An 11,638-nucleotide genomic window follows, 5' to 3' on the forward strand; every position below is an offset into this window, starting at 1 on the left:
GCTGTCCTGGAACTCACTCTGAAGACCAGGCTGGCCTCGAACTCAGAACACCACCTTATTTTTGAAGTCAAGGTCTCTTACTGAGCCAGGAGCTCCCTGATTGGGCCAGGCTGACTGGCCATGGAGATTCAGGGAATCCTCCTGACTCTGCCTCCTGATATTTCATGTGGGTGTGTGGCAAGTACTGTACTAAACTTTCTCCTCACACCATCAACCTTTTTCTTGAGAACAGGCTTTGTTTATTTGGGCCAGGGAGGCTCCTAATTCAAGGCAATCCCCCTGCTTTATCATCATGAACGTTGGGAATTACAGGCATGTGCCACAATACCAGCTTTGTAAATTTCTATCCTTTGACTGTACTTTCACCAACATTTATCCAGTACCCTCCCTCAATCTACCTCACTTAGATTTGAGGTTGATGAGGTTTCTGGGTGTTTGTTTTTCAGTTTGAGACTCAGGACTTTCATATATCCTGAAGCTGGCATTTTAAGAAAACCAGGGAGGGGGGCCTGTGGTGGCTCACACCTTTAATCCTCTCAGCACTCACAAGGCTGAGGCAGGTGGATCTCTCAGTTTGAGGCCAGCCTGTGATGAGTGTGAGTGAGTTCTGGGACATCCAGAGCTACACAGAGAAGCTGTGTCTGGAAAGAAAAATAAAATAAAATAAAAAAAGAACAGGGATACAGGGATATTACCATCAGGCCTCAGCCGCATACAAGGAAGGACCTTAGCAAAGGCTTCACCAAATGAAAGGCTTTCCCTGGGAGACCTTCTTCAGCTCTGAGCACAGGCCAGGACTGTCAGGGAAGACCTGCTCTTGACTGTCAGAGTGTGGAGCTGGCGTCCTGCTGGCTGACACTACACAGAAGGTGTGACACTTTCCTGGAGGATAAAGGGAACTCCTCCATCACTCCCCCTAAATGGCCAGGCTGCCCTCTGCTGAGGACATCATAGTCAGAGTTGACTCAGGTTCAGGAAGAGCAAACACAGGCACTTTCTCCAAGACCTTTTCTCATCACAGTCTGTTTTCCCATCAGTGCCAACAGGGCCCCAGAGTTTATTTAAGGTCTCCTTGAGGAAAAAAAAAACAGGCATTCTGGCATAGTGTGGCGGGACTCATGGCTTTCCACCCAGGAACAAAGGGTGAGGTGGGGACAAGGGACATTTCTAACTCAACTGTCTGCCTCCTGCTCTGGGATTCCATTCAGTTTTTCACACTCCAGGAAGACAGCTGTACCATATAGTACCATAACTATGCTGAAGAAAGTATGATCTCTATATGTAGACATAAATAATTCCTTTTCATTTTTAAAGATGATTTATTTTTTTTATGTGCATTGGTGGTTTGCCAGTATGTCATGTGAGGGTTCAAATCCTCTGGACCTGGAGTTACAGACAGTTGTGAGCTGCCATGTGGACACTGGGAATCAAACTTGAGGAAGAGCATCCAATGCTTTTAACCACTGAGCCATCTCTCCAGCTCTCCTTTTAAGTTTTTATTTGTATAGGTGTCTTGTCTGGATGTGTGCCTACACATAATGTGCCTGGTGAGAAGCCAAGAGAGAATTAGATCCTCTAGTACTATAACTATAACCTCTATAGTTATAGCTGGTTATACAGAGCTGCCATGTGGGTGCTGGGACTTGAACCTGGGTCCTCTAGGAGAACAGCCAATGCTCTTAAGAGCCAAGCCACCCCTTCCCTTTCACTGCTGCATCTCCAGCCATGACTATGCTCAGGCTACAGAAGAGGCTTGCCTCTAGTGTCCTCTGCTGTGGGAAAAAGAAGGTCTGGATGTACTCCAATGAGACCAATGTAATCGCCAACGCCAACTCCTGTTAGCAGATCTGGAAGCTGATCAAAGATGGTCTGATCATCCGGAAGCGTGTGACTATCCATTCCTGGGCTCGATGCCGGCAAAATACCTTGGCCGATGGAAGGGCAGGTATGTGGGCATAGGGAAGAGGAAGGGTACTGCCAATGCTCGGAGATCCCAGAAGGTGACGTGGATGAGAAGGATGAGGATCCTGCACCGGCTTCTCAGGAGATACTGGGAATCTAAGAAGATTGACCGCCAAATGAATCACAGCCTGTACCTGAAGGTCAAAGGGAATGCATTAAAAAACAAGTGGATTCTCATGGAGCACATCCACAAACTGAAGGCAGACAAGGCCTGCACGAAGCTTCTGGCTGACCAGGCTGAGGCTTGCAGGTCTAAGACCAAGGAAGCACAAAAGCACTGGAAGGAGAGTCTCCAGGCCAAGAAGGAAGAGATCATCAAGACTGTCCAAGGAGGCAGTGCGCTGGTGGCACACACCTTTAATCCCAGCGCTTGAGAGGCAGAGGCAGATGGATTTCTGAGTTCGAGACCAGCCTGGTCTACAGAGTGAGTTCCAAGACAGCCAGGACTACACAGAGAAACCCTGTCTTGAAAAAACAAAAAACAAAAACAAACAAAGGCTGTCCAAGGAGGAAGAGACCAAGAAAGAAAGCTTCAGACTGTCCAAGGAGGAAGAGACCAAGAAAGAAAGCTTCCCTCGAGTCTGTGCATAGTGAGCTGGCTGTGGCCTCACATGGATCAGTCATTAAAATAAAACAAGCCTTTGTCTGTTGCAAAAAAAGAAAGAGAGAAAGAGAGAGAGAGGGAGAGAGAGAAAGAAAGCTGAGCCACCTTTCCAACACATTATAAACATGTGAAGTTTTATTCATATCTGTCTGCTACATGTGTCTGAGGAGGCCAGAATAGGACATCAGATCCCCTGCATTTGAAGCTACAGGTGATTGTGAGCTATCCAATATGGGAGCTGGAAACCAAACCCAAGATCTCCAAAAGAGAGATGGCACGCACTCTTCACTGCTCATCTATCTCCCAGGCCCCACTAAGATTCTTCTCCAACAAATCAGTCTGTTCTGTTGTGCTTTCTGGTGAACCCCATCAGGCAATCCACCCCTTTCTGGAACACAGACTTGAGTGATGTCGTCAGTTACACTGCTTATTTATCCTGTTCTACACAACTAATTTCTGTTTTCACATAATTTACCCCCGGGGTTTATGTCTCTTCCAAGATGAGCTATTTCAGAAAGTTCTTCTCTCTTAGGACACTATGCTCATGTCCCCAAGCTCAGGTCAAGAAACTAGAAGCCAGGGAGTGCCTCAGCAGTAAGCCAGATGAGTAACCCAGCAAGGCGGGTTTCTGACTTGTTCTGAAGTGAACCCAAGTTTGAATAAACCATTCATGCTCCAAGGGAACAGAGCCTACCTAAGAGACGCTGAGCAAATGCCCAGTCTACCATTGACTTATTATTCCTATGTCCTCAGTGCTGTGTCCCCTGGGAGGTACACAGGGGCTGTATGTAGCCTTTAGGATATGATTGTGTGATGCAGGCAGGGTACTCATGAATTGTGATTGGTGCCCTGTATGAGGTCTGGGGGCCTGGGCTGGCTCAGTAGGTAAAAGTGCTTGCTGCAAGCCAGATGGTCTGACTTCAGACCCCTGGATCCCGCATAAGAAGCCAGGTTGGGGTTGACAAGATGGCTCTGCACACAAAGCCACTGGCCTCCAAGACTGTCACCCTGCGTTAAATCCCCAGAACCCACATGGTAGACAGAACTGACTCACACAAAGTTGTTCTGTGCCATCCACAGACTTGGCATATACACAGACAAAATAAATACGTATTTATTTTATTTATTTTAGATATTATAAACAAAAAAAGGACAAAAGCAAAACAAAACAAAAAACAAAAAAAAAAACCACCACCACCACCAGCAACAACAACAACAACAACAACACCACGCTAGGTGGTAATGATTTGTGTCTTTAATCCCCTCAGAATGTGTAGGCAAGTGGATCTCTGTGAATTCAAGGCCAGCCTGGTCTACATGTTAAGTTCCAGGACAGCCAGAGCTACACAGAGAAACTCTGTCACAAAAACAAACAAAGATCCTAAGTAGTCAGGAAACAGAAGCATGCATTTGTAATCCCAGCATTCCTATGATGAGATGAGAGGCAGAGACAGGACACACACATACACACATGGCACACACATGGGCACAGAACACATAATATACTGTGTACGTGCACTCACACATCATACACAAAGAGGCCTGAGGAACTAGTTCAGTTGACAAAGCTGTTGTCTTGAAGCCACGAAGACTTAACATGATTCTGAGAACCCATGTTAAAAAAATCAGGCTTAGCATGGTGACTTTATGGCCAGCCTGGTGTACATAGTGAGTTCCGGGACAGTGAGGGCTATACAGATACCCTGTCTCAACAAAACAAAACAAACAAAAGGCATAAGTGCAATCTTGTAATCTCAGGCTGGGGAAGCAAAGACAGGGCTCACTCACCAGCATAGGCCACTTGATTAGCTCCAGGATAGTAGACATGCTTTTGCAAAAATAAGTAAATAAATATTTTAAACAGTGAATGGTGTAATTTTGGAATTTTGGGTTTTTTTTTAAAGATTTATTTATTTATTATATGTAAATACACTGTAGCTGTCTTCAGACGCACCAGAAGAGGGCATCAGATCTTATTACTGATGGTTGTGAGCCACCATGGGGTTGCTGGGATTTGAACTCAGGACCTTCAGAAGAGCAGTCAGTACTCTTAACCGCTGAGCCATCTCTCTGGCCCTTCTTTTTTTTTCTCGTGACAAGGTTTCTCTGTGTAGCCTTGGCTGTCCTGGAACTCACTATGTACACCAGGCTGGCCTCGAATCACCTGCCTCTGCCTCCCAAGTGCTGAGATTAAAGGTGTGTGCCACCACTACCCAATGGAATTTTGATTTCTTTTAAAAAACACAGAAATAGGGCTGGAGAGATGCCTCAGCAGTTAAGAGCACTGGCTGCTCTTCCTGAGGTCCTGAGCTCAGTTCCCAGTAACCACATGGTGGCTCACATCCATCTGTACTGGGGATCTGATGCCCTCTTCTGTTACACAGGTGTACAAACACTATACATAAAATAAAATCTTTAAAAAAAATTAAAAAACAAACAAACCACAGAAATAGTATAAGAATATGTCTTTGTTTGGATCCCAAGTGTGAGACAGAGGTCTGCTTGGCAGCAGCTGACTATGATTTGCCTCGTGCTCCAGCAGGGGTGTGAATTTACTGGCTGTTGATAGTTTCAGCAACTGTGCTCCAGCAGGGGTGTGAATTTACTGGCTGTTGATAGTTTCAGCAACTGTGTGACTTTGGGAGTCTGGGGACTCTTCAGAGGGCCCTGAGAGGCTGGTGGGTTGTTGTCGGTGGTCGTAGTTTGTTAAGTAGACATGCACAAAGAAGAAACAAGGAGAAATTAGATATCCTGACTGCAAAGATCAAACTTGCAGGAAGTAGTCTAGTGATGGCATTGCCCTCTTTCCAACCCGACTTTCTATTCAGGGTCTCCTTCCTTTCCTCTCTATCCGTTTTTCTCTCCTACCTAGTGTTAAGGGGTTCAAGGGTGGAAGAAAAGGGGTAGAGAAGAGTAGAAGAACCCACAAAGTAAATAAACAAAGACCAAAACTGATACCTTGAGGAAATTGCTGTTGTCTCCAAACACATGTTCACACAACGTGCACCCGCGCACTCCCCCCCCTCCCAAAACCAAGGTCTGAAACCTGGTCACCTATACTCATAGTCTTAGCACTCAGATGACACAGCAAGACTGCCTCAAAAAAAAAAAAAAAAAAAAAAAAAAAAAAAAAAAAAAAAAAAAAAAAAAAAAAAAAAGAACAAAGACAAAATAAAGCAAGGAGATTTGGATAAGGCTAAGCCCTAGGTGAGGTCTTGCACTAGTCATAAACAACTATACCATGGCATGAAGCTTTAGAAAGGACCTAGATCAGCACCTTTCATTGTTTTAATGTCCATTCATGGAGGTTAACCCTAATGGAGCCGAGTCAGAAACCATTCACACTGGTGCTAATCGCTTTAGCACATTGGAACAAGCCTCGAAAATTATGCACACTAACATAAACTGCAGTACACAGCCATGCTTGAGTCACGATATTTTAATGTCCAGGAGATTGCTGTGGTCACAGGCATGATGTCCCGGCCCCTCACTCCTCAGCACTCTGTGTGCTGACATAGTCCTGCAGAAGCGCCTGCGCCTCTGCCCGTCGGCTCATCTTGGTGGCTTTGCCCTGGAAGCGGCCTTTCTTCCCTGCTCCTTTGCCTTCCAAGACTTCAGCCACCCTAGAGAACGGAGAGATGGTTATGGAGATGTTGCCAAGCTGGACTACAGGCCACCTGAGGCTGCCTGTTATGAGTCTCCATTATAAATAACTATGTTTTCCTTTGATGTTTCCAAGGAACACATACTCCAGAGAGCCAATGATGAGTGAAACTTCTAATGCCCAAAAGAACAGAAGTCATATACCTCTGAATGTGGTTAAAAAAAGAAAATAAACCAGGCATGGTGGCCCACGTCTTTAATTCCAGTACTTGGGAGGCAGATCTTTGAGTTCCAGGCCAACCTGGTCTACAGAGGGAGTTCCAGGACAGCCAGGGCTACACAGAGAAACCCTGTCTCAGAAGAATAAAAGAAGAGAAAGAGAACTTCAGGGCGGAACCAGCACAGTGGGCTGGCACTGCACAGAGGCAGAACAGGAAAGAGAGAGCAGACAGGCTCTGTGGGACTCAGTGCTCAGGGATAGCCAAAGGCACAATGCCACATGTGCATTCTTCATGCAGTGAGCTCCAGGTTCTCCCGGCGCTGGGACCTGTCACCCGTGCTGGGTTGGGCTTTGATGACATGGCTATCTTTAAGAAATTTTTGCTCCTATAAGTAACCCCAGTAAAACCAAATGGATTTTGCTGGTATCTGTACTTTGGCCTGGTTTTGGATCCCAATCTGGGGTGAGGAAACATTTGTTCCCAGTTCCCCAGGAATAGTGTCAGGTAAAACCTAGCTTTAGGGCTGTGTTTCTCAACCTGTATTCACAACCCCTTTGAGGAATGAATGACCCCTCCACAGGAGTCACATATCAGATATCCTGCATATCAGATATTTATACTAAGATTTATAACAGTAGTGAAATTACAGTTATGAAGTAGCAACAAAATAATTTTATGGTTGGGGGTCACCACAGCATGAGGAAATGTATTAAAGGGTCACAGGATTAGAGAGGTTGAGAACCGCTGCTTAGGATCAAGTTTTTTGTTAAAAAAAAAAAAGGAAACAAACAAACAAGGCCCTGGGCTTTTGTCTCCTTCTGTCCCTGTAGCTATGAGGCCTCAAGTGCATGATATAAGGTCCTCCATCTGTCAAACCAGGCGTGCCTGCTGTAGGCAGACTACATCTGCTCAGCCTGCCTCACATGCCTCTGTGAACCAAGGACATCACAGAGTGATGCCCTGCAGTAGCACAGGCTGCACCAGTATGCTGAAGTACACAACTTCCCCCTCACAGGAGCCACTCACATTACCTGGGCCCTAGGGTCTCCACAGCCTCTGCCGGGCCTGCTAGTAAGAAGAGCCCAGCACCTTTCTCATCCCCTACAGTTAAGAACAGGAGGGTCTCCTAGAAGGGAAGACAAGGAGATGAGCACACATGGGGACGACTCCCCTAAGCTCTGTGTCAAGAACAGTCCTCTAAACTACAGAGTTGTCACTGATGGTGGTGTCGCAGCCTTCCACTCTGGCGTGTTGGGCTGCAAAGCTCTATGAGAATGGCCAAGAGGTTAAACACTAGGAGAAGGCCACCAACCATACTGAGTAGAAGTCTCACTTTCTCAACCCTTTCCTGTATGTGCTGAACCACACACCCTATCTGACATTGCCTAAACCACCATACCTCTTTTTTCTGCTGGCCACTCTGCTCCTTGGCTACCTAAAGACCTCTAAGCAGGCTTTGTGGCCTGGCCAGAGCCGCTCATTCTCTTTAAGTAATGTGTTCTGCCTCCAGCATTTATCACTTCAAATTACAAATGCTGAAGTTACATGTCTCTCAGGTTAGAACAGGGCTCTGTCAGACTCTGTTAGCTTATTGAACAGAATTACAAAGAGACCTGAGGCTTGAGTTCAGCAGGCATTCCATAAAGAGTTTGGGGTTGGACTGGTGAGATGGCTCAGTGGGTAAGAGCATTGCCTGCTCTTCCAAAGGTTCTGAGTTCGGATCCCAGCAACCACATGGTGGCTCACGACCACCCGTAATAAGATCAGACGCCCTCTTCTGTTGTGTCTGAAGACAGCTACAGTGAACTATGCCAGAGCAAGCAGGGCCAGCAGAGGTCCTGAGTTCAATTCCCAGCAGCCACACACATGATGGCTCATGGCCATCTGTACAGCTACAGTATACACTCACACCCATAAAATAAATAAACCTTTAAAAAAAAAAAGGGGGGGCTGGAGAGATGGCTCTGCGGTTAAGAGCACCGACTGCTCTTCCGAAGGTCCTGAGTTCAAATTCCAGCAACCACATAGTGGCTCACAACCATCTGTAATGGGATCTGATGCCCTCTTCTGGTGTGTCAGAAGACAGCTACAGTGTACTTATATATAGTAATAAGTAAATCATGGAGTGAGCAGAGATTCTGAGTTCAATTCCCAGCAGCCACATGATGGCTCACAACCATCTGTACAGCTACAGTGTACTCATATACATAAAATAAATAAATAAATCTTTAAAAAAAAAAAAAAAGAGTTTGGGGTTGGAGAGATGGCTCAGTGGTTAAGAGCAATGTCTGCTCTTCCAAAGATCCCGAGTTCAATTTCCAGCAACCACGTGATGACTCACAATTATCTGTAATGGGATCTGATGCCCTCTTCTGGTGTGTCTGAAGACAGCTACAGTATACTCACATATATAATGTAAATAAATCTTAAAAAAAAAAAAAAAAAAAAGAGTTTGAAGTAAGGGCAAAAGAAGCATGGCGCCTCCTGTGCTGGATCAAAACTGGCAGGAGACTCCTGGGAGTGGTGGCGCACGCCTTTAATCCCAGCACTTAGGAGGCAGAGGCAGGCGGATTTAGAGGCAGGCGGATTTCTGAGTTCAAGGCCAGCCTGGTCTACAGAGTGAGGTCTAGGACAGCCAGGGATACACAGAAAAACCCTGTCTCGAAAAACCAAAAAAAAAAAAAAAAATTGAATAACTCTTCTTGTGTTAACCTGAAGGGACCTTGGCTAAGCTAACTCCCTCATCCATACCTCCCAGGGCCTCTACATTGTGGAGAAGGACTCTCATGTTCCTCTTACCTCTGACCCAATCTCATTGGCGATGATATTCATGAATTCAGAATCACCTTCTTTCCTACGACAAAGGACACAGACAAGAGATGCAGGATGAAGCGGTGCTGTGACACCGTAAGAGGCTGGGTTCCTCCTCTGGAGGCAGGTCTACAACTGACAGTCCTCAGTGCTTCCTGTTTGAGTGCATAAAGTCCCAGACTCCTTAGCATAGAGAAGACGCTCTCAGCCTCCTAGGCTTAGACCCATGGATCCCAAAGATACTGGCAGATCTGACAGATGGTGAGGGACGCCAGGAAAGGAGCTAATGAAACCTACAAAGTCACAGTAAAGATGTTACTATCAAACCCAGGCAATCAGTAGCACCCTTCCTGGGGTCTGCTCACTAGCAAACCAACCGCTTAGCAACCCACATCCTACTGTGCACTGCACTGTGGGGAGAGGCTGAGACCTGGGCCCTTCATTTCTCACCTGTGTAGTGTGACCACACCCCCCCAGGCTGGGCTGCTCCTGAGGCTGTGGGCAGTATGCACGGCCAGGTCTCTAAGGAGGTTCAGGTTGTTCTGAAACAGATATGAGAACTCAGATAGGGCACCATTGTCTCTCCTCCTGCACTGCCCTCAAACCCTCTTGAGAATCCACACATGAGCTCAGGCAAGGGGCCCAGGCTCTCTCCATTCCCCACAGAGTCAATCACCTTCTGCAGGAGTTTGGTGGCATTCTGGAGCTTTTTTACTGCTTCCACGTGATCCTCCGCTCCACACCTGTAAGACAACGGTTAATGGATAATGGCCAACTGCCCAGGCCCTTCCGAAGTTGGGGACAGAAATCAATGATAACCTCCTTGCTGGGGTACCTTCTTCAATATGGGAACATTCAAAGAGGCCCTTAAGCAACTGTAAGGTAGGACACAGGACTAAAGCATTCTGTGGGGATCTGAGCTGCTGTCCAGAGCACCTGACCCTCTGGAACAGGTCACTCTGTCTCTCCAGCAGGTGGATATGCTAAGCCCAGGGTGCAGGCCTTGAGAGCAGGGGGTGGGGCAGGGGCAAGGCAGGGCGGGGCAGGGCGGGGCAGGGCATACTTAAGTAGTGAGGTCAGGGCTTTTTCACTTCCATGACTTCGCTCCATCCACTTCAGTACCCGGTTCCCAGCCAGAAATATCAGGTTGCTTTTGTTCTTTTTCCCTTTTTCAGTGCCCAGAATCTTAATGATCTACACCAAGGGTAACACACACAGACACACACACACACCACAGTGGGTCTTAGGACATAAAGGCAAGAGAGACCAGAACCTCTCTTTAGCTCTGAAGTAACAAAGAAGAGACTTAAGAGACTCACCTACCACCCCTAGCCCTGCTCCCCAACACCCTGTCCTCACTTACTTGAAGGTCACTGAGATTGTTCACGTGCGTCCCACAGCACATGTTGGAATCAACACCCTCGATGGTAACAACTCGAATGGGCCCAGCATGATCATCGGGCAGACCCCGGCCCCTCACCTGGAACAGAGGGAAGGTAACAGGGCTGTCTGAACTTCGATGAGGAGCCCTTGGAGAGCCACCCTGTGGAAACTGCTGCTGGCTCTCTCCTCACCTGCTCCACCTCAGGGTCATCCAGGCTCAGCTCCCGCACACTCACAGGCAGCCGGTCTCTGATTTTCTGATTGACACTCTGCTCAATGGCAGCCACCTGCTCAGCAGTCACAGAAGGGCTGTCCAACTCAATCACACTCCGGAGTCTCCCTAATTCCCTACCAGGGAAAGAAGCATGGACACATCATGCTGGGAGTTCATGAGGCACGCTCACACCGAGCCTGAAGGTGCATGCCCTGAATCCTAGTGCTTGGAAGATGGAGGGAGGCCTGGACTTTAAGGTTGCCTGTGAATACACAGTGAGTTCAGGTTCCTATAACAAAAGGGGTAGGGGCCACACTTATCCATACTCAGGAGGCTAACTGCTGTGAATTCAAACAAAACCCCATAGGTAGAGACTGCCATTCCCATTTTACAATGGAAGCGTAATAAACAACAGGACCAAAGTCATGCAATGGAGGAACCACAGATTTAGCTCCAGGCTCTATACTGTATGTTCTTTCCCAATCAAAGGCAGATGTGCCTGTCTCCTCTTAAGTTTCTCCTAAGAGACACCAAAGCATCCATGACCCAATCTTCAAGAGAAGGCAGGTACCTTGAGCACTGTCCCTGCCTTTACTTGCCTGCCCTAACCCAGCACTGGGTCCAATCATACCATGTGCCTCTACTTACCATGACGTTGTCTTCAGCCCGAAGAGAAGGTCAGCAACCGCGGTGATGAGATGCTGCCCTGAGCCAAGAGAGAGGAGCAAAGTGAGATGGCCAGCTACACAGCCATAGGCCTGACAGGCATTTTCACTGAAAACCGTAAGGGCTGGAAGCCTGTCTCAAAGTGACAGAGTGCTTGCCTAGTAAGTATAAGGT

At 47.1% G+C, this 11,638-nt stretch overlaps 1 protein-coding gene, 1 long non-coding RNA gene and 1 pseudogene across 2 annotated transcripts in view; 2 read left to right on the forward strand and 1 right to left on the reverse strand.

The window, feature by feature from the left end:
- Positions 1-1,725: 1,725 nt before the first annotated feature.
- LOC116078741 lies at positions 1,726-3,843 on the forward strand (annotated as a pseudogene).
- A 2,147-nt stretch (positions 3,844-5,990) lies between these two features.
- Positions 5,991-11,638, reverse strand: part of LOC116077428 (alanyl-tRNA editing protein Aarsd1) — an 11,671-nt gene continuing 6,023 nt past the window's right edge. Inside the window, exons 5-13 of the mRNA XM_031351962.1 lie at positions 11,447-11,504; positions 10,776-10,932; positions 10,565-10,681; positions 10,265-10,395; positions 9,878-9,944; positions 9,652-9,743; positions 9,190-9,244; positions 7,422-7,516; positions 5,991-6,189 (exon numbers count right to left, since the gene is read on the reverse strand). Of these exons, the coding sequence (XP_031207822.1) occupies positions 6,054-6,189; positions 7,422-7,516; positions 9,190-9,244; positions 9,652-9,743; positions 9,878-9,944; positions 10,265-10,395; positions 10,565-10,681; positions 10,776-10,932; positions 11,447-11,504 (908 nt within the window). The 3' untranslated portion in view covers positions 5,991-6,053. The remainder of the gene's footprint in view (positions 6,190-7,421; positions 7,517-9,189; positions 9,245-9,651; positions 9,744-9,877; positions 9,945-10,264; positions 10,396-10,564; positions 10,682-10,775; positions 10,933-11,446; positions 11,505-11,638) is intronic.
- LOC116077430 overlaps positions 10,541-11,638 on the forward strand; it is a 1,939-nt gene continuing 841 nt past the window's right edge. Inside the window, exon 1 of the long non-coding RNA XR_004113242.1 lies at positions 10,541-11,625. This is a non-coding gene — a long non-coding RNA (uncharacterized LOC116077430). The remainder of the gene's footprint in view (positions 11,626-11,638) is intronic.

Source organism: Mastomys coucha, unplaced genomic scaffold (genome assembly GCF_008632895.1).
Source record: "Mastomys coucha isolate ucsf_1 unplaced genomic scaffold, UCSF_Mcou_1 pScaffold5, whole genome shotgun sequence".
In the NCBI taxonomy this organism is placed as follows: Eukaryota; Metazoa; Chordata; class Mammalia; order Rodentia; family Muridae; genus Mastomys; species Mastomys coucha.